This window comes from Musca autumnalis, unplaced genomic scaffold (genome assembly GCF_047663935.1).
Source record: "Musca autumnalis isolate F117 unplaced genomic scaffold, ASM4766393v1 scaffold_2, whole genome shotgun sequence".
Taxonomy (NCBI): domain Eukaryota; kingdom Metazoa; phylum Arthropoda; class Insecta; order Diptera; family Muscidae; genus Musca; species Musca autumnalis.
In genome coordinates, this window is record NW_027411755.1 from 198458033 (window position 1) to 198480876 (window position 22844).

Genomic DNA, 22844 nt, shown 5'->3' on the forward strand with positions numbered 1-22844 from the left:
ATAATCGAATTTTGAGCTTGAAGAATCGTTCCTATAAACTTCATTTGTTCTTGAAACTTGTTTGTTGAAATCTAAGGTAAATTTTTGTAGTTGACTGTAATCTTAATTTTTGGGCGGTTGCGTACCTTTGGACAAGAGTCGGAGAAAAAAGTATAAAAATTGGATATTTTCAAAAGATTTTTGCTATTTTTACCATTAAGAACCGTTCATAGAAATTTCGCATATTCCAGATAGTTGTTTACTGAAGCCTTTGCTACACTATTGTGGTTGACTGTTTTCTTGAATTTTGAGCGGTTTAATATCTATGGAACAGAAGCCGAAAAAAGAGGATAAAAATCGAAATTGTTTTGCTATTTAGACCATTAAGATCCGTTTCTACAGGGTTCGTATATTCTAGAAAGATGTTTATTGAGATCTGAAGTTTTTGTGGTTGGTTGTTTGTTTTAAATTTGATCGGTTTGAAAGCTGTATAACAAAACATGACAAAAAATTTTAAAAGAAATTTTACCATGGCTATTTTGACCTGGCAGATGAAGCTTGATGGATTATATGTGTTCACAATTTTTGTTCTTTAAGACAAGAGCTACAACTTTGCCTCCGAGATAAATTCAAATTTCCTAACGGTTTGGAAGATATAGTCCTGACTAAATGAGCCTTTGTACACCAAAGCCTCAAACCTTTGGAGGCCTATAACCGCGAAAGTTCATGAGATAGGGAAAAATGGCGAGACACGTGTCTTCTCATTTTTGGTGTTCTATCACACTGCGGTGTCAGAATATGGTTAATAAAACATGACTCAAAAAATTACACACAGTGAAATTGGCCCAAAATTAAAAAAAAAAAAAAAAAAAAAACATAGAGACGTTATAAGGGTTGAGTTTACTTATTTTCTTTGTGTCCGAGGCGAGGGTATATCTCCGTCGGCACAGCTGACTGATACTTTCTAACTTGTTTGATCATTATAAAATATGGAAAATAATACCTTACGTTTCCAGTAATGACGGCGTATATATTGTTACGAATGTAACTGATAGGTTAGGTTAATTTAGTTGAATTTCCGTTAATTCAAAAATTTGAATTGTAACGTAAAGTTTTTACATGTTATTTTACATGTTATTGATGTGCTTTTGTTTTCATTTGTTTTGCCATTATCATGCAATTATCGCTTAGTTTGCTATCTTTTGTATTTGTTTCCATTTGTTGTATTTTCTTTATGTTTGTTTTGTAATTACCTCATTATTGTGCTTGTCCACTTGTATTGATCTTCGCCCATGTATGTGAGTTTGGGTGTTCGCTTAGTGCGAATGTGTTCGTTGCACAGATTCGGGATGTTACCAGATATTTTCTGGAGAATTTCCCGAACAAGGAGATTTTGGGATAAATACAGGTGGGATCAGCAACAGCGAATTAGTTGTGTTCTAGACTTTAAACAGAACAGTTGGTTAAAGAACAAGCTGCGTGCTAACTAGAGACAAGCTGTTTGCTTAGCAATTAAAGTCGGTAGCGAATAAGTGTAGAAAAGTAAATAAAGCATTGTAGAAACGTAATCTGAAACGAACCTTGTTTTATTTGATACAAATCGTATCGGGGAATAAAACAACGTCTACACGGAGATGAGTTAAACCTAATTCCATAACAATACGTATGTACATATGTTCTATATCTCTGGTATGTTACCACGTATATCAACTTATGTATGACCGGACGGCTAAAATATGTCGAAATCATATAAAATAAATTCCTTGGAAAATAGTGCCCTGGTGTAGTGGAGTAGGGTATCTATCACTCATTTACTTAAAGAGTGAGTGACACATCACAAAAAATCGAGTTTCGAGAAAAACGCGTTTTAAGTTGGCGATTGTTATTTGAGTTCCCAACATAAAAAGGTTATTATACATACAAAAACAAAATAACTACTTGGACCATATTTTGCAAACAACTAGCCAGATATCAGTGCTAAATTTCTGTGCAAGATCAAGCATGATTTGAAGTGTTTTAGTGCTTTATAAACCAAAAAAACACTTTTTTGTTGAATTATGCCAAACTCGTAGTAAAAGGGCTGTAACTCGTTGAGATTTAGACATATCAGCATGAAAATTTGACACAAGATAAAGTAGAAGTCGTAGCAAAAATAGAAATTGCTAACTCAGAAAACGCATTTTTGAGTTATGCTATTCTTTGAGTTAATGAGGAATATGGTCGTCCCTGTCTGACTATAACCCTCTCTTGCTTGTTTGAAAAATGTTTGATTCATTTTTGTTTTCAGTAACGGGAGTTTGGTAGAAATTCGAAGGAATTTGATTTCGAATCGTCTTAGTGAAAAGGGCCATTAATATAGTCTACATACATACTATGGTGGAGGGTTTAAAAAGGTTCCAGATTTAAACTAATGCAAATGAATACAAACAATTGATTATTAATTATTAAAAAATCGTTTTTTATTTCACAAATAAATTAATTATATACATAAACAAAAATAAAAATGTACATACATATTGATAATTACAGTTGATTGCAAGGCATATTTCTTGTTTTCATTGTGAGTTAAAATAATAAAAATTAATTGAAATATATTCCAGAGGTATATTCCGTGACTGGATATGAATATAAACAGATTTTGAAAAAGTAGTATCCTAATAACTGTGATAAAAATATATTTTAAACTTATGTTACAGGACAATATTTTGTTTCAAATATAAAATAATAAACATTAATATCGGCACTCCAAGAGTTACTTATCTATGAAATACGTAAATGTGTCAAATAAAAATCTAAACAAAATTGTTTAAACTATGTATAACAAAAAATCTATGTCTTGAACAAATGTAAAAACTTAGTTTTTTGTTTGCGTTTGATCGTCTATATTTTGTAAGAATATCCAAATAAAACTTACGAAACATCTCTACGTTGTGATATATTCGTGAGTTTAAGATAAGTATTGGTAAGGTCACTTAGATTTATACATTCTGCCAGAAAAATACATTCGAATTTATACTTATCACAGCAGTTATTACTTTACAATTAATATGTTATGTTCGTCAAATTCAAGACTAGCCACCAAACCTATTTGACGTTATGTTTATTAGATCCTTGGTGTATACTAATTGTATATCCAAATATACTATATATCCATCCATAATCATCCGTTCATTCGAATAGTAAACTCGTTCCTCGTCCTTCTCTACCACCCCTTCATCGCTGAGTCATTGAAGCAACAAATGCCTGCAGGCTATAATACCGATCACCATCATCCTTGGTAACACTTGTGACATGATGAAACTGACATGGTTGTGAAATTTGGGCCTTAGGTGGCAATGGTACATGACGCATACGTTTCGATTTATCCTTCTCCCTGGGTAATGTTAGCATATTATTTTCCGGATCACTTAGCAGCGGTTCCAAATGCAGCCATATTTCTCTTGCCGCTGTTGTTGTATCATAACTGAAACCAATCATCTGTTCACGATTACTTGACAAATTCATTGTATGAAATGATGGACCCGCCACTTGATAATTTGACAAATTACTAATACGATCAGACCACAAGGCGAAACAGGAACCCCTCTCGGCCAACACTAATGTAATGCGTTTTATTTTCCGGGTACGTGCGCTTCCTTTGTCATATAAGATCACAGGAATTCCGGTGAATTTTAATTGCCAATCATTATCTTGACCCCTACCCTCATAGAGATTTGCCAAGGCTGAGGCAACAAATATCTCTGTACCCAAACCGGCAAAGAAACACTCAACTTGTTCGATTTCATAATCGGAAAGTATGTTTGTGTTCAACATATCTAAGCTGTTTGTATCGGAGGAGGAATATGCAGCACCTTCAGCATAAATTGTAGCACTCATTGCTGTGTTAATATCACCATTTTGTGAACCATGCGACGAAGACCATTCTGCATTCGCCAAAACAATGTCATTGTTATCCGTGGAGTTTGTACCCTCTGAGGATTCGGATGGAGGGGCTGTATTTGTGTAAGACATCTGAAAATATAAAAAAGAAAGCAACATATTAATTATGAAGAATAAGGCAGATATTTTATAAAGAAGTAAAAAGAAAGGGTGTAAAGTGAAGTTTGAGACGCATAAAATTTTTTGTATAGCTCCCCCTACTCAAAGAGAGAAGATATAATTAAGAGAAATTAGAAGAAACGATTTTTAGAAGTTTTTTATTCAGTTCTAATCATTCACTTTTATCTTTATATATCGACGCCTCCAAACAATAGTATGCTAAGTCGACTTAACATATTTTCAAGTTCTTTACATTTTTATATTTAACGTACTTTAACTTAAATTCTGTCAAAATTTGGTAATAATCGGACAATCCGAACAGAAGTTATAAACAAATATTGACTTAGCATAGTACTGAAGGTCAAAGAAATTTCCAAACTTTTAGAGCTTGTCCTGCAAAACTCACTGTTCAGAATTAGCAAACTATTATTTGGAAGTGTCGAACGTCCTTTAACTTAAATTCTGTGAAATTTTGGTAATGATCGGTCAATCCGAACAGAAATTATAAACAAATATTGACATAGCATAGTACTGAAGTTCAAAAAAAATTCCACACTTTGAGAGCTTCTCCTGCAAAACTCACTTTTTAGACTTAGCATACTATTATTTGGAGGTGTCGATATGTAAGCAAACCAACGGCGACTGGTTCTATGTATCGTATTGTCTTGGAGAAATCTTCGACCAACTTCGGCTGCTCAGGCCTTAGTTGGATCCAGGACTACTGCGGTAGGAGCCAAAAATGTAAATTTTATAACCTACACCACGAACTGTATTGAAGTGAATAAGAACAGTTAGTTTCCTTCCGTTTATGAAAGTACTCAGCTCTCTTCTTATTGCAGGAGTAGTATATCCCAAAGTAAACGTGAGCCTATACTGTCTGTTTTTTGCAAGGGATGTTTTGTACCTGTATAAATGTATTGTACCTTTAGCGAATACTAAATACCAAATTTCAGTTACTCCGTTTGAATAATGTGGCTAAAACTTCCAAAATGCCGAACATCGGAGGGTACCGTTCTATGGGGGCTATATGAAGACTTGGAACAATACCAAATAATTTCATTTGGAAACTTGAAGCCACAATCTTCAAAATACCGTAAATCAGGAGTACTGTTCTATTAGGGCTATATGAAGATGTGGGCCTATACCGACAACTTTCTGGTAGAAAGTTGTATTCCCCCAATGAAGATTAAATATCAAATTTAAACCATTTCGGTGGGATATTGGAGCCAAATTTTTAAAATACCGAAAATTTGGAGGGGCAGTTCTATGGGGTCTAATCCTATACCGTAATCCTGTACCGAAAAAATTCATGAGGAAAGTTGTATACCACCAACACAAAATGCCAAACTTCAGCCATTTCGGTGGGATATTTAGGCCACAACCTTCAAAATATCGAAAATCGGGAGGTACCGTGCTACAAGGGCTATATGAATGCATGGACCTATACCGAAAATTTTCAGGTGGAAAGACCCCCAACATAGACTAAAAGCCACATTTCAGCTATCTCGGTGTGTTAATGAGCCTAAAACCTTCAAAATACCGAAAATCGGTAGGTACCGTTTAATGGGGGCTATATGAAGGCGGGGACCTATACCGACAAATTTCAGGCGGAGAGTTTTATACCCTCAATGAAGACTAAATACCAAATTTCAGCTATTTCGGTGTGTTAATTAGGCTAAGGCCTTCAAAATACCGAAAATGGGGAAGTACTGTTCTATGGGGGCTATATGAAGATGAGAACCTATACCGACAAATTTCAGGTGGAAAGCTGTATACCTCCAACGAAGACTAAATACTAAATTTTAGCCATTTCAGCCACAACCTTCAAACTACCGAAAATCGGTTGGTACTGTTCTATGGGGGCAATATGAAAACGACGACCTATACCGACAAATTTCCAATAAAAAGTTTTACACCCCCAACGAAGGCTAAATATCAAATTTTAGCTATTTCAGTGTGCTAATTAGACTAAAGCCTTCAAAATACCGAGAATCGGGAGGTACCGTTCTAGGGGGCTATTTGAAGGCGTGGACCTATACCAACAAATTTCAAGTGGAAAGTTGTATGCCCCCAACGAAGACTAACTACGGGAGGTAAAATTCTAAGGAGCCTATATCAAAACGTGAACCAATATATCCCCAATACCAAAGATCCTAGGAGTAATAGAAACTTCTATAGCAACTTACAAAGCTCTATTTTAAAAATTTCGAGCTGCATCTTTATTCAAGCAAACTGGCGGGCAGATGGACAGATGAACATCTTTGTATCGACTTAGAATTTTTATACTGATCAAGAATATATCGCTCATTTACTCAAAGAGTGGTATAACTCAAAAAATACGTTTTCGGAGTTAGCAATTTTAATTTTTTCTGCGACATCTATTTTATCTTGGGTCAATTTTTCATGCTGATATCTCTAAAACTCGACGAGTTACAGCTTATTTACAACGAGTTTCGTATAATACAACACCAAAGTTGTTTGAGTTTATGAAGCACTAAAACACTTCAAATCATGCTTGGTCTTGCACAGGAACTTAGCACTAATATCTGGCTAGTTGTTTGCAGAATATGGTCCAAAAAATAATCTTTTTAAGTTGGAAGTCAAATTTCAATCGCCAACATAAAACACTTTTTTCTGGAAACTGAATTATTTTGAGATATGTAACTCTTTGAGTATATGAGCGATATATATAAAGTAGGGTCTCCGACCAATGTTTCGATGTGTTACAAAGGAAATGACAAATTTTATATTCCCTCCATATTACTGTGGGCGGCATAAAAAGAAAATGAAAAAAAGACATCTGTTGCTGTGCCATCGGTATCATCGTCGTCGTCCGAATACGAGACACCCCCGCAATCTCACCAACAACAAAAATGCAGCATCTAAAACCCCACGTTGTTGTTCAGCGCCCCGGATAGACATGATTGGTGCAATTCAATTGCAGCGGTCTCTGCAACAAAATCAGCGAAATTTTAGACCTTATGAATCGGTCGACGTAATCCACTAAACAAAACTCACAGTCACCTGTAGCTTACAACGTTGCAATGGTTTCAATGTTTTGCAGAAGGTTCGTATTAGAAGCGGAGAAGGAGGACTTGCCTTCCTTATACACCAGTCTCGCTTGAATCTAGTGACCTATACTTGATTATATCGGGGTAACAGTAAAGTGTGGGACTGCCGAGGTAGAATTGCTTAATGAGTGTATACCATCCCATGCAATAACCAGAGGGCTAGAGTGCAGGCCGAGCAAATTGATAGCTCCGCCTTTTGCACGGTGAACGAACACACACCCACGAGCAGTTTACCACAGCTCAACAGACATTACCATTGTGGAACCCGGTCTGATAAATTACGTGTTCTGGCAGACCTTCGTTTCCCTTGGCTCAGGCCACCTTCCTATCATCGTCTTAGTTAGCATATCACACGACTTCATAACCTCTGACTGCGGTACTTATCTGAACAATGGAAAAGCTGATTGTCAAGGTTTAAGAGAATTTACCAATCACCGTTTTCGAGACCTATCCATTTCCTCAGATCCTCGGATACCTTAGAGAATTTTCCGGGACATCATCACAGCAGCAGCCGCTCCTTTCTGTATACCTGCTGGTCGAGTACCTAAAATAAAACCAAATTTCCCAACAGAGATGTACAAACTCCAAAGACCCAAGAATTAGGGATTTTCCTCTAAAAGTCAACAGGCTAGTATTCAAGCATAAGCGGAAAAAGTGGCAAGACCACCTGAAACAATGCAACATTGGAACAGGATTAAGTAAATTCACCCTATCTCTCTTGGGATGCTTCATAAATTGCTGGTTAAAATGACACGTGCGCATCAGTCACTGTCACGGCGTTAAATGGCAATGGTTTAAATCATTCGAATCCGGGAACGAATGACGATAGAACGGCTGTTACATTCAACCCTCTTTGCCGAGAAGTTTCACCAGTGTCCTAAATCAATCGTTAAAAACCTGTCGCAGGTATCAAAGATTCCAGAGGCACTAATTCTCCACACAGTACAACAACAGTAGTACTAGCCATATATACACATATCAGTTGAGGACTGAACCAGAATATGCCGTGAAACCGAACAGGCATGATGGCTCTGGACCTATCGAAGGCCTTCGATACCGTCAACCATGCCAAGCTGTTGGAGGACATAGACAAGACTTCCCTCCAGGTGTGTTTGAAACGTTGGATAATAAACTATATCTGTGGACCCCAATCGTTTGTAGAATTTAGAAATAAAGATTTAAAGACCCGTGTAGTTAAACAGGAAGTTCCCCAATTTTTATGAAATTCCACACGCTCCGGGATGACTGTGCGATCTTGACGTCGGCTACTATCGTCACTCAGATATGTGATACATTAAATATCTGAAAAGCTGACTCAGTGCACCTCTCCATATAAGGATTATGAAAATATTCTCACTGTTCAGCATCTGTACGTCTGAAATTGGGCTCCCGCTGAGCCTATTGGTCGATGGTGGCCACTAACTATCCCCAGATATGGGGTGTAACTTTTGATTACATGTTTAAGTTGTACGCGCAAGCCACTGCTGGATGTGACAAGATCAGAAGTAGGAACAAGGTACTCAAATCGCTGTACCAAAAGAAACCTTTCGAAGCAATAAGCCGGTCAGTGGTAAGCTGTGCGGCGCCAGTCCACTGGAGATTCCATACACTACTAGTCTGTTGATGATTGAATCAATTTGGGGTGTGGTTGTAACGTTTTGTTTGCCTGACATTCTGACTGTCAGGAAGAATATTCAAACGTGCCACTATGTCGATCTGAGGACTACAACTCGGCCAGTGGATCATCTTCATGAGGAGGCGAAGATTGTACCCGTATATCAACACAAAAAGATGTTGTCGATGCTGCACCTACTTGGTTATTATCGCCGTGTGCATCGCTGCCACAATTTATTGGACAGGATTCCCCTACCCAAGCACATCAGGAGAGATCTTCATTACCAAAAGAACAATCGGAAACCTCTAGATCATCGAGGGCAGGGACGTACGCAGGATTTCATTTCGGGGGGGGCAACTTGACCAAAAATCATGAAATTAAAAAATGTTGTGTAGCGTTACGTAAAGCTATTTTAATTGGTTATGGCCACTTATAAGAATCCATTTTCATGCATTTGTTTAAGAAATCTATTAAACCTTGAGTTACCTTTTTTTTAATCTTTCTGACAAATGCCCGCCTATAAAGCACTGTTTTTACTAAAGCAGTTTACGGTACCCACTGTAGTTTGAAAAAGAATAAACCGATCAGCATATAATTTTGTGGGATCATTATGAACCTAATAATCTTGTCCATTATCGGAACGGAATTTAAAAAAAAAAAAACAATTTTTAAAAATTTTGAAAACTTAAAATCGAAATTTCGATTTTAACAAAAAATAAAAAACTGTAAAAATTTGACATTTTTGTTGGACTCCGTCAGCAGTCCAGTCTCAGTTAATCACATGCTTTATGTGTATAATAGTCCCACAAAAACATATAAAGACCGGAGCATCCGTTTTCGAGCTACAGTGGGCACCGCATTCAATTTAATATGAAATTTTATATGAAACTAGCTGACCCGGTTCCGCGTTGCTGGCCCGTCGTTTTGGATTTCCGTGTAAGCCTTTGTAATCTATTTACAATTTATCAGTTAAATATTGATCCCTCTAGATTTTCGAACCGCATTGTTGGCCCGTCGTTTTAGTGACCAATGCACATTATCGGTGTTGTACTGTATTCTAAAATGTGGGATTGATCGCGCTTTCCCACCTATTGGAGCCCGGGTTAAAAGCGTTTTTGTAGTCACGCTTACTAAAATTAAGGATATTATCTATAATTATACATTTTGGGTTGACCGCGATATTCCATTTCCGAGATGACCATTCGAGATCAAGACAGTAAAAATCATATTATTGCAAACGTTTTTTAAACAAAACGTTCAAAAATAACTATAATTTCACGATTTCTTAAAAAATTTTGTGGGGGAGGTACCCTGGTCACTCCTCTGACCACTATAAAAAGTAGTTAAAAACCTATTCTCAGACCTACAAACTCCACATACAAAATTTCATCAAATTCGGTCCAGCCGTTTCGGAGGAGTTCAAAGCCGAACACCGTGACAGGAGAATTTTATATATATATAGATATTGATGCATAGCATATAAATTCAATAGAAAGAATTCATAATATTTAGGATACAATTTTAAATATTTACAGAGTAGAATATTTAGAATTGAAAATAGAATATAATCATATAGGTCCACGTTATGGTTTATCGCAGTATTTTACAAACACAAATAATTGCCGTTATCTCTGCTATAGCAAGATTTTCACTATTTCGATGATCTTAGCTTAATTTTTAAGAATATCGTCTGTCGTTATGTTTCCAAATGAAAACATTAAGAAAAATTTAACAGTTTTGGAGATATGGTGCGGAATGTATACAAATTATGAAATTTTTAGATATATTATAACATTTGAGGCAATAAATGTAATTTTTCCAGTTCATTATTTCTCCAAATGTTTTAGTCTGGCCCAAGGCATATTTATACAAGGTAAAAGTGACAACCTGCTGTATTCTTACTTTTTTTGTAAATTTAGTTTTCAAAATGTAATAGGGTCTACTCATGAAATTTGAAACTTCGAAATTTGCTACCATAAAATTATTGTTTTCACCGTAAACGTGTAATAACAATGAATTACGATAGTTCTGTATGCCTTATATTTACATTTTGATTCAAATTTGTTCTATTTTAGAGGATTTTCAAAATGTATTTATGTCTTTCCTGAAAAAAAATTTTGGAACGACCCTATTATTCAATATTTATTTTTGACAATTAATTTTCAATAACTACCATGTTGTTTTTGTAAATTTGTTAGTTGTTGTAATTCATGCATATACCTTATATAAATTTGCCTTGGTCTGACCCTTATCTACAAATTTGCTTCAGAGGTCAGAAGAAGATTTTCATTGGTTTCAGAGATATAGCCCCGAGTTGGTTTAAAAAGGGTTTAATAGGGTCTACTCATGAAATTTGAAACTTCGAAATTTGCTACCATAAAATTATTGTTTTCACCGTAAACGTGTAATAACAATGAATTACGATAGTTCTGTATGCCTTATATTTACATTTTGATTCAAATTTGTTCTATTTTAGAGGATTTTCAAAATGTATTTATGTCTTTCCTGAAAAAAAATTTTGGAACGACCCTATTATTCAATATTTATTTTTGACAATTAATTTTCAATAACTACCATGTTGTTTTTGTAAATTTGTTAGTTGTTGTAATTCATGCATATACCTTATATAAATTTGCCTTGGTCTGACCCTTATCTACAAATTTGCTTCAGAGGTCAGAAGAAGATTTTCATTGGTTTCAGAGATATAGCCCCGAGTTGGTTTAAAAAGTCAATATTTAACAATGTTTGAATAATCCGAGCTGGATCTGACTCAACAAAACGCAACTAGGGCGTTTGTATTTTGGGTCTGTACTTTCACAAAATCCTCACTTCAAATTGTTTGCACAAGATTACCTTAAAAATGTTGCACAATTTTATTTACCGGAGTAGATAGAGTCTGATTCCAGGATTATTTTTACTTTTAATAAAATGTTACAAAAGAAGCGTTATAATTTTTGTTCTTTTAGTTTTGACAAATAACAATCGATCCTTATTGAACCCCACATAATTATTAGCTAATAATAAGATAATTAATTTTGGAAACGGATCTTATTTTGAGCGACACTCCTCTCGATAGTTACCGCGCCCATAAGCTATTTTTGTTGGTCACCGTAGTATATACATTTTTGTCAGGAAGCATGAACTTGTCCACGAAAAATAGGATATCGCTGTAAACAAGACTACAAAATGTCCAAAGGATCCTCGAACAGTCTTTAAACTGCAGTTATGTTAGACTTGTATGAGGGACCTGAAGATGTTGTCCAAAAAAATTCTCTTGGAACTTGATGTACTTTTGTAAGTAAATTTGCGAGTGGAACTAGGTTCGATTTTAGAGTGAATAGGTTAGTCCCTTCGACCATTTTAGTTAACATTTTTTAACTTTTATGGCAGAGGTACCGATATAACTTAAATTTAATTTGGACAAAACATTACGAGATCCATATCTTGGACCAAATCGTTTGATCCGTTCGAGAGTTATCATGAGTTTCAACCTGCCAGACAAACAGAGATACAGACGGACGGACGGTGGTAAGTATTTCCATCTTGTCTGAAACGAATATCGTCCAAACATATGTGGAGTCTAAAATCATTATTTTGATGAGACCTATTTGCTTCGTATTCTAGTGTATATAATCTCGTAACCTTAAAGTCTGAGGATACAATTATACTTCGGTGATGATAAAGAAACAAAATAAAGTGACACACAAAAAATCATTTGTCGTCATTGCATTTGCATTGCATTTTAAATTGCTATTTTTATTTTCAAAATCAGTTTTACAAATAGTGCTTAATAGCTAAAGCATTACATAAACAGTAAATAAACATTCTCTTACTTTTACAAGTTTATAGAGACTACTACATAGATATATATTTGTGCTGCATTATGTGCTAGCATATTTTTTCAGTTAATTATATTTTATTTCAAAATAATTCATTTTAATTCAATTTGTCGTCATTATTTTCTCATACTGTTTAGCAGCTAATTTGCCTAAAATAGGATAACAAAATTTTGGCGATGCCAGTAAAACAAATTTCTAAATGGCTTTCATGATGTAGTCCACGAAGGACCGACTCTTCATACATTTTATCCAATAGAAATTTTTTCATATACTTCCATTCCCACAATACTCAACTCGTTATTTTTGTTGTTACAGAATGAGTTTTAAGCTTCGAGAGCTATATATAGTTCGAATATGACATAAAGTTGGAGTATATTCATTATGGAATTCACATTTTATAGTGGAATGATATGACATGAAGAAGTAATTCAGTAATTCCCCCTGCGTACGTCCCTGATCGAGGCTATAAATCAGGATGCACAGTGATGCCATAATCGCATAAGGCATTAACATTGGTCACTTACTTACAAAATGCATTCTCTGAAATTTCCCTGTAAAGAATCCGGACGTGTCGAAATCACATTCGCAAATAATGGTCCCTATAACTTCCAGATGTTCTACGTTTCTACGAGGGATGCACGATAACTTTTTGGCACAGGTCAGGCACCATTCAATTTTTTTTAAATTTTCTCTCAAAAAATGGTTTCCTGTAGTGAGAATGAATAAAATTTTGCCTATTAATGCAAAAAAAAACATTCATTTCATTTTATTGTAAAAAAGGTTCCGCACAAACAACTTTGTTTTTTTGAAAAAATTCTATGAAGGGAAAAAAATTTCTCAAAATATTATTTCCTGTTGCACGACTGAATGGCCTTTTGCCTATTAATGACTAAAATAACTTTTATTCCATTTAAATTTTAAAACAGGTCCCACAAAAATCGCTTTTAATTTTAATGATATATGAAAAAAGTATATAAAATTATATGTATGTATACAAACGGTTGTCATTTTGGTTACGTCGTGTGCCCCTATACCTTTTTTTCTGTAAAATATCAGCTTACAGTGACTTCAACAAATTTTCAAAAGTTCTGAAAAATAAAAACTTTAAAAGCTTTTGGTGCGGAAGCTTTTTTCATCGAATCACTTTCTAATTAAGATTTTATGCAATCTTAGGTAAAAACTCATCAAAATATTATACAGGAATATGAGGTTGTAAAAAAGTCATAACCCTAGTGTACATACCCTCGTTAGCATAAATGCTGAGGGTATAAAAATTCCCTTTTGTGTAAAAAGCTATATTTTATATGGGAAACGATATGGAAAAAAACACACATTTTTGTACATGTAATTTCAGAAAAATTAAAAATGTGTTAAACGGAAGGAACGGCGCTGAAAGAGGAGACTCTCGAGCATCATTCTGTGAAAACGGTACTTTGTTCCATGCTGTTTCTCCAGAAATTTGCAAAAATGAGATATTTTCCAAAATTAAAAAAAAAAAAAAACGCCGACACCTTTCAATATTTTGACCTAATTTTTCGGTTTCCTTAGTTTCAATATGTTTACTATAGAATCCCATATATGTATTTAACAATTGGTGCTGTTGAAGCATTCAAAAGGCATGTTTTGAAAGTGTCTCAATCAGTGATTCAAAAAAGTGATTTAACAATTGGTTTGAGTGCATGAAAAAGTGTATAAATCATTCTAGAGACTATTTAAAAAACAATAAAACTATTTTTCATGGTAAATATTCGCGTTTTCATTGTTAGGCCAGAAAGTTATAGTGCAGTCCTCGTAAGTAACTTATTTTTGTGTAAATTCAGTTTCCATGGATATATTAAATATTGTTAATTATCATTACGATGTTGAAGGTTATAAAAATAACTACAAATCAACAATAGCTTATCTATCTGCTTCTACAAAAAATATTTCCCTAATAATATTTTCTTTGTCTGTGTGTATTTTCTTTAAACCAACTAATGGTAGTTTTTGTTTGGTGGTGGGAAGGGGATGGATTTCTTATCATTAGCCATTAGAAGGAAACCATAATGACTTTGTTGTCGATAAATAAAAATAAATATTCATCGATACTAATAAGCCCACAGCCATATTCTATGGCACATTTCAGGATAAAGTTAAAGTCTATTTAAATGTCTTTGCACAACATTAACAATTCAGCAAAGCCACGGATAGATGGTCGGTTGCCGACAGAACAAAACCGGCAATAAACAACATGAACCAACAAGAGGGAAAGAGAACCGGAAATCTCGATGAAAATTCCCAAACAGTCGTCGTCACTGTCGTAAACAGTTCACCACCAAACATGGAAAATGGCATAGACTGATATTGACTGCCTTTGCCACAGGCAAAACGAACACTTTCTTGCAAGTTTGAAGCAAAAGACATTTTGAACACAGAGTGAATGAAATAAAAATTCCTGATGAAAAGTTTCTTTTTTTTTCGGACGTACATATGTATGTACATGGATGGCAATAAGTCGCAACACAAAAATTGAATCGACCGACCAACTACAACTCAATGAAATCTTCCTCTGATTCCTCTAGTCTGTTGCTGCAAATCCTTAAACATGAATGCGAAGATTCCGTTTTTATCCAGCAATTGCTGATGCTTTGAATCGGTACTTAGTAAACCTCACACATAGCAAAAAAAAGGAGAGCAGCAACAACCAAGAATTCATGATAAGGATACACCAAACCGACAGGAAAAAGGAAATCTAGGTTAGATTGTATTGTTGCAAACAAGATGAAGTGAATGTTAATGACAACCACTAACAGCATCTAGGATGACTCGGTGTGGATATGAACAGATAACTGATATTCCTTGTTGGTGGCTTGATAAAGTTCTTCTATTCTTTGCCATAGACATGGTAAAATGAATGGAAACGAATGGAAATTGTTTATGCCTTTGGCCTATTTTCGGGAGTAGTTGAAGTGTAATAATGTAAGTTAGTGGTAACTAAACGCAACACACACACGCACTGGCTGGCATATACATAAATATGTTTTTTTTCTGTTTAGAAAGTGTATGTCTTCAATGTTAAAGAGTGTATTATCCCTCCTATCCTATACATTGTGGTGTAACCTCATATTTTAATTCATATCTTTGTATCTACTATTGTTATGCCCCGCCCCTGACACATTAAGACTTTAGCTTGACTTTTATGTTGCCATAAAAAGGACGACGACGTACTTCATCTAATAAGCCTCAGGCATTTAGGCAATAAAAACCCAAAAAGTAAGAATTTGTTGTCCTAAAGCGTTTTTTCATTAGACCAGAAATTGGTGTTAATTAGGCCAAAAAGACAGCAAGTGCACATTTAAGCAAAAATAATTTCGTGTACGTTTATCTTTTCATTTCGATAAGCTGGCACATAATGCCGTAAGATAATGATTAACTTTAGGTTGGATAGTCTTTATTAGTAAAGTGAAGTAAACCTACTATAATGAAGACGCGGGGCTTTACCCACAAATTTATGGTGGAAAGTTTTATACCACCAACGAAGACTAAGTGTCAAATTTCAGCCATTCCGGTGCAATATTGGGGTCACAACCTTAAAAATGCCGAAAATCGTGATGTACCCTTTAATGGGGTCTATGTGAAAACCTGGACATATACTGATAATTATCATCTGGAATTTTGTGTACCCCCTTCGAAGGCTAAATACCAAATTTCATCCATTCTGGTTTGATAATGACGCTGAGACTTACTTACTTACTTATCTGGCCCATGACAGAACATTTGTTCCACAGACCGAACTAAGAAAAGATCTCCAATACTCTCTGTTTAGTGCTTCGCTTTTTGTAATAACGCGCCTTGTCATCTCTTCATCCACTTGTTTGCGCCATCTATTCTTTGGCCTGCCAATTCTGCGTGCACCGCCATGTGGCTCGAATTTATACGCCGTTTTAGCGGGTTCATCATCGCTCATTCTTATTATATGGCCTGGCCAATGCAATCGCTGCATCTCGATACGTTTAACTATATTGATGTCGTTGTATAGCAGATACAGCTCGTGGTTCATGCGACGTCGATATTCACCGTCAACGCAGATTGGTCCGTAGATCTTTCGAAGAATTTTTCTCTCAAACACGCCAAGCACTGCCTTATCTGCTGGCGCAGGTATCCAGGCTTCGGAACCATACATCAGCACGGGAAGTATCAGTGTTTTGTAAAGCGTTATTTTTGTTTGACGAGATGTGGCTTTGTTTTTAAAGTGCTTACTTAGGCCAAAGTAGCATCTGTTCTTCTTTTTATTTCACAACTGATGTCGTTGGTTGTGTTTACGGTGGTGACGAGGTATACGAAGTCTTTTACTGCCTCAAAATTATAGGAACCAACTTCAACAGTTGGTCCGATCTCAATGGACGCATTGCGCGTCGACACCATCAGCTTGGTCTTCTCGCCGTTTACCGCCAGACCCACTTTAGCAGATTCTCCTTCGACCTTCATAAAGATATCGGTTACTTATTTTACTGATCGTCCCATGATGTCTATATCATCAGCATAAGCAAGTAACATGTGGCTATTGGTGTAAATTGTACCACTTCTTTTGACGTTTGCCTCTCGTATAACCTTTCTAGCAGGATGTTGAAAAGATCACAATGAAGATCTTGTGTCAGTTAGAGTCATTTTACAAAGCCGAATGAGCTTTGCGGGTATACAAAATTCAGACATTGCTTGCAATACCTTTGAACGTAGGGGGCTGTCGAAGGCTGCTTTATAATCGACAAAAAGGTGGTAGGTGTCGATCTGCATCTCTTGGGTCTTCTCCAGGATTTGCCGCAGGGTAAATATCTGGTCAATGGTGGACTTGCTAGGTCTAAAGCCGCATTGGTATGGTCCAATTATTTCGTTGACCGTGGGCTTTAGTCGTTCGCACAATATCCCTGACACTATCTTGTAGGCGATAGGGAGACGACTTATGCCCCTATAGTTGGAGCATAAAGTCTTATCTCTTTTCTTATGGGTACGCGTTCTTCCTGCCAGATGGAGCTATCTAGCTGATGCATACACCTTATCAGCGTGTCGCCTCCGGTTTTAAACAGCTCGGCTGATAGGCCATCAGCTCCTGCTGCCTTATTATTCTTCAGTCGGTTTATTGCTGCCTTTATCTCATCTTGGCCAGGTGGTATACATTCAATACCATCTTCTGGGATTGGATTGGTGGTATCTTCGTCGACTTCGCTACTATTGGATACCAACAGTTTGGAAAAAATGCTGTTTCCATATCCTGAGTACGCTATCTGTATCTGTTACCAGATTACCTTGCTGGTCTCTACAATAGGATGTGCCTGTACCAAAGCCATCTGTTTATTTGTTTCACTGTTTGGTAGAATTTTCCGACCTCATTCTGACTCCTGTACATCTCGATTTTTTCACACTCCCGCTTTTCCATTTTTCTCTTTTTCTTGCGGAAAAGACGTTTCTCTTCTCTCCTTTCCTGCTGATATCTCCCTCGTGCGCTACGCGTTGCTACTGATTGTAAAGTAGCTCTATATGCCGCATTTTTCTCTTCGGTAGCATCACGACACTCCTGGTCATATCATGAATTCCTTTGTGGAGGTCTCTGGAATCCAAGTATGGATTTTGCGACTGTTTGCATGTAGTGGGCAATATTTTGTCATTGTGTTGTTATGTTATCGGGACAAGGAGTGCTCTCATTAAGCAATTGGGCTAGTTGAGTGGAATATGCTGTGGCTATCTGTTGTGTTTGCAGCCTATCGATGTCCAACTTCCGCGTTGTGTCTGTTTGCGCTTTATTTGCTGCAACAAGGTATTGGTCCGAATCAATGTTTGCGCCTAGGAACGATCGTACATCCAACACGCTCGATGAATGTCTTCCATCTATCACAACATGATCAATTTGATTACTTGTTCTTTGATCTAGAGACACCCAGGTGCCCTTATGAATATTGAGATGATTAAATCTGGTACTGCTAACTACCATGTTTTTTGCAGCTGCAAAGTCAGATGTTTCACTGTGGAGACTGAATTTCCCGACTGTTGGGCCAAAGATATTCTGCTTTCCAATTTTGGCATTAAAATCGCCTAGAATGATATTAATGTCATGGGCAGGGCAACGGTTTCTTCTAAGCGCTCGTAAAATATATCTTTGGTCTGTTCGTCCTTTTCTTCAGTGGGAACATGAGCGCAAATAAAGCTGATGTTGAAGGATTTTGCTTTTAATCGAATTGCAGCGAGTCTTTCATTCACTGGGGTGAAGCTGGAGACCAGATGATTTAACCTCCGTCCAACTACAAATCCGCAACCAGACTCATGCTTTGTGTCATGGCAGCTATAATAGTGCGTCACCTTTAGGTGTTGTTGAGACGCCTTTCCCGTTCCATCGTATTTCCTGTATGGCAATAATGTCAGTCTTGTACTTTTAAGTACATCTGCCAATGCGTAAACTGCACCTTCTCTATAAAGAGTGCGAACATTCCAGGTGCAGATTCGCAGATCATGGTCTTAAAGGCTGTTTTTTCTAAGGGAGAGTTACTAACCCGACGCCCAACGCTCTTATGGGTGAACGCGGCACATGTTAGCTCACTACCTTTAACGGGTGTTAAAGGCAGTTCCCCATGTGACACCACAGGGAGGTCAGTGTCCACTTGAGATGAAAGAGGGACTAAGATAAATCCTGGGCTTTGCCATCTTAAAGCCGGTCAGGACCGTTCCTTGGTATCTTCCATCCCATACGTTACCCCGCTGAGACTTTTAAAATACCAAAAATCGGGAGGGGCCGTTCTATGAGGGACATATGAAGATTTGCACTTAAACCGACAAAATTTATTTAATTAAAGTTGTATACCCCAAACGAAGACTAAATACCAAATTTCAGCGATATCGGTTAGGGCTATACGGAAACGAGAACCTATAGTGATAATTCTCTCCGGAATGTTTTTTACCCGCATCGAAGACCATATGCCAATTTCCATCCGTTTCGGTTTGATAATGACGCTGAAACCTTCAAATTATCGAAAATCATAAGGTACCCTTCTACGGAGGCTATTTGGACCGACAACCTCAAAATACCGAAAATATGGAAGTACCCTTCTATGGGGGCAATATGAAAACGTCGAAGATTTAACTATGGGGTTTATATCAAAACCTGGACCTATACCGACATATTTAAGGTGGGAAGTGTTATACCCTCAATAAAGCCTAAATACCAAATTTCAGCCATTTCGGTGGCCACAATCTTCAAAATAACGAAAATCGGGAGATATCTCTCCATGGGGGCTATATCAAAACATAGACCTATACTGATAATCCCTCTTGTGAAATGTGTTTGTAAGAAATATTTCATGTATATGTTCCCACAACATCCAATACATATTAGCTCAATGATACGCCGATACATATTGGCTCAATCATATGGGACCTACTTTTTTAGACGGGTCCGAACGACACCACTTGTAATAAAGTTTTTGATGGCGGAAATACTCAGAAAAATTTAAGCCAGCATTACACTGAGGGGATTTGCCACCGTCGAAAATTTTGGTTTTCTAATCAGGGATTGAACCGCAGACCTTCAGAGTGCAAGGCGGAAGTGCTTAATACTGCACCGACGTGGCTCACAAAAAAATATTACAATGCGCAAATTTGGATATTTGGAGAGTTATCGTGCGCACCATTTAAGAGACCATTTTTTAACTTTTGTGTCGGAGGTACCCGTAGTAGTGGATCGATAAGAAGACAGAATCGAATGTCCCTTTGAAGCTAAATTATAGGTCAGGTAATAAATCTTTGTTTCGAAATCAGGTCGCCCTACACCACTACCCCTTTTGCATAAGCTCCTCACGGTAAACATTTTTTAGGGGGATACTAAAGTTATCAGCCAACTAAACTGAAACAAAACAAAAAATTGCAGCACTCTCGAAATCAAGATATTTTCCTAAATGTACATTAGGACGGCGGAGGAGGTACCGGAAGGAGTGGAACTATAAGCACGAACTTCAAATTTCATCTAATATTCGAAGAAATATTACAATATCCAAAGTGTGGACGAGCGCAGTATTCGATTCGAGCTCTCCAACCATAGGGGTTTTTTACAACTTTCGGGCTGTTTCCTCAAGAAGCATGGACTTGCCCCTGAAAAAACTTTTACTGTCGTAATTGAGGCAGCGAATGCAAGTTGCTTCAACAAAAATCAAAGTGATTCGAGAGCAGGTCTTAAAGTGAATTAATCCAAAATTTTGTGTGGGAGGTACCCGAAGGAGTGGACAAATATAGTCCATATTCGAATCTGATCTATATCTTGTAGATATATTAGGATGTGTAAAGTATGAACCAAATCGGACTGAATCCGCAGATCCGTTCGAGAGTTATCTTGAGCTCCAACCACTACACACGGTGTCATAGGGTTTTTTGTTTTGTACCTTTTAGGCTATATTCTCAGAAAGTATGGAATTGCTCCTGTTGAAACTTATACCGTCGTATGGGGGAACTGAATACAAGTTGCTACAACGAACAAGTAAAAAAGAGTCAGTCGGCTTTGCCGACAGATATATGGGCAAAACTGCCAATTATTTCATATTCCATTTCCAAAAAATTGATTTTTTTCTTTTCGCGCTACATTAACGATTTTTGGTACATAGGTTAATAAAAAATTCCCCAGTAGAAATCCGCTCGCGAGCAAATTTTTGGTTGTTGCGGACAAATGTTATCGCGGTTTTACTTCTGCTTTTAAGAAAAAATTATTATAAACACGCTAATTATTTTATTGAGCACAATTGTCACTAAAAAGTTATCACGAAGTGACGTCATTAAGTAGATTGCATAATACTTGTAAAATGTTTCTCAGCATTCGCGGAGTTTACAAAAAATTGACAAAATTTTAAATGTAATCGGAATTTTTTGAAAATATAGCTCCATATACCCGTCAAAAATTACAAAAAAGTAACAGTTTTAAATAAAGACTTCACGGGGAATCAAATGAGACCAACCTTATAATCATCGGGATAGTAGTTAGGATATTATAGCCAAAATAAGCACATATTTGTGTTACAAAAAACTAATTTTGGTTTGGAATAATAGTTTTCACACGCATTCTAGAGTCGAAAATATTGGAAAAATTCTATAAGAGTACTTTTTTTATTTTTCTTGAAACTCCCAAGAAAATGGGTGGATTTTGCTTTATCTACATTCACATAGAAGGTTTCCCATTGAGGAAAGTTATCGGGTTGTTGAAATAAATCATTAGACTTCTTAAACGGAAACAGAGTTCAAATAAACCGCTTTAACTTATATGCATTATTAAAATATGTGTAAATCGCGTAATTATCAAAATCGTTTTGTCCGCATGTGATTTTCATGTACAGCAAGACCATATCTTTTAATTTGTATATATTTTTCGAAATATAATTTGGACGCTAAGATGTAGCATCGGCTGCATCTTAGCATTAAAAAACCTATAAAACATCGCTAATTTTCCCAAAGTTCATACAATTTCGTTCCGCATCCGGTTTTAGTGTCACCATGAAAATCTGCATCGATATATACCTATTTCAAGGCAATCAGTCAAGAACCGTGGATGTAGCATCACACACTATTTTTGGGATAAAATGAATGTAGTTCCCTTATCAGTGAAGTTTTTAAATCTCTGTTTCCGCAAAAAGGAAGATGCTGCACTAGTTTTTTCATAGCAGTGCAAGCGGCCGACAGAATACGCGATAAAATGCGCGATATTTTCAAAAACAATATTAAGTGATTTTCCTACCTTGGAATTTCTCCTATCTCGCGTTTTAGTAAATGGATTTTAACGAATAATTATTTATTAGATCCGCAACGTAAAAATCAAAAATTTGCAATCAAGTACGAGTAAATCGAATGCCAATTGTAAAAATTAGGCCCGAAAAATATGATTTTTAGAAATTTGTTCACACAAAATTTTCGTATTTGGATACAGATTTCTCTGAAGCTGTGTAGGCTACATTCACGATACATATATCAAATAAATCAGAATCGTGATTTCTTCATTCCTATATATGATTTTTTGAAAAACCTGTTTGCGGAACGAAATTATAAGAAAATTTCAAAAAACACTTAAAATCTGGCTTCAAAATGTCAGCATCATTTAATGGTAGACGCAGATCAAATTTTGAGAAGTTATACACTAGTGAGATGATCCTTATTTAGTTGCCTTCTACTTTTACTTTAACGGGAAAATCGTAAAAAGTGTGGTTTAATCACAAATCGAGAGAAAACAAAAAAAGACACGTTGGCTTCAACCCATTTTTACCCATTTTTTAACATAAATATAGCCACAGCTTCCACGCAAAT

General features: G+C 36.3%; 1 protein-coding gene across 1 annotated transcript in view; it reads right to left on the reverse strand.

Moving 5' to 3' along the window:
* Nucleotides 1-2416: 2416 nt before the first annotated feature.
* LOC141395098 (uncharacterized) overlaps nucleotides 2417-22844 on the reverse strand; it is a 46765-nt gene continuing 26337 nt past the window's right edge. The window contains exon 2 of the mRNA XM_073970523.1: nucleotides 2417-3990. Coding sequence (XP_073826624.1) covers nucleotides 3193-3990 — 798 coding nt within the window. The 3' untranslated portion in view covers nucleotides 2417-3192. The remainder of the gene's footprint in view (nucleotides 3991-22844) is intronic.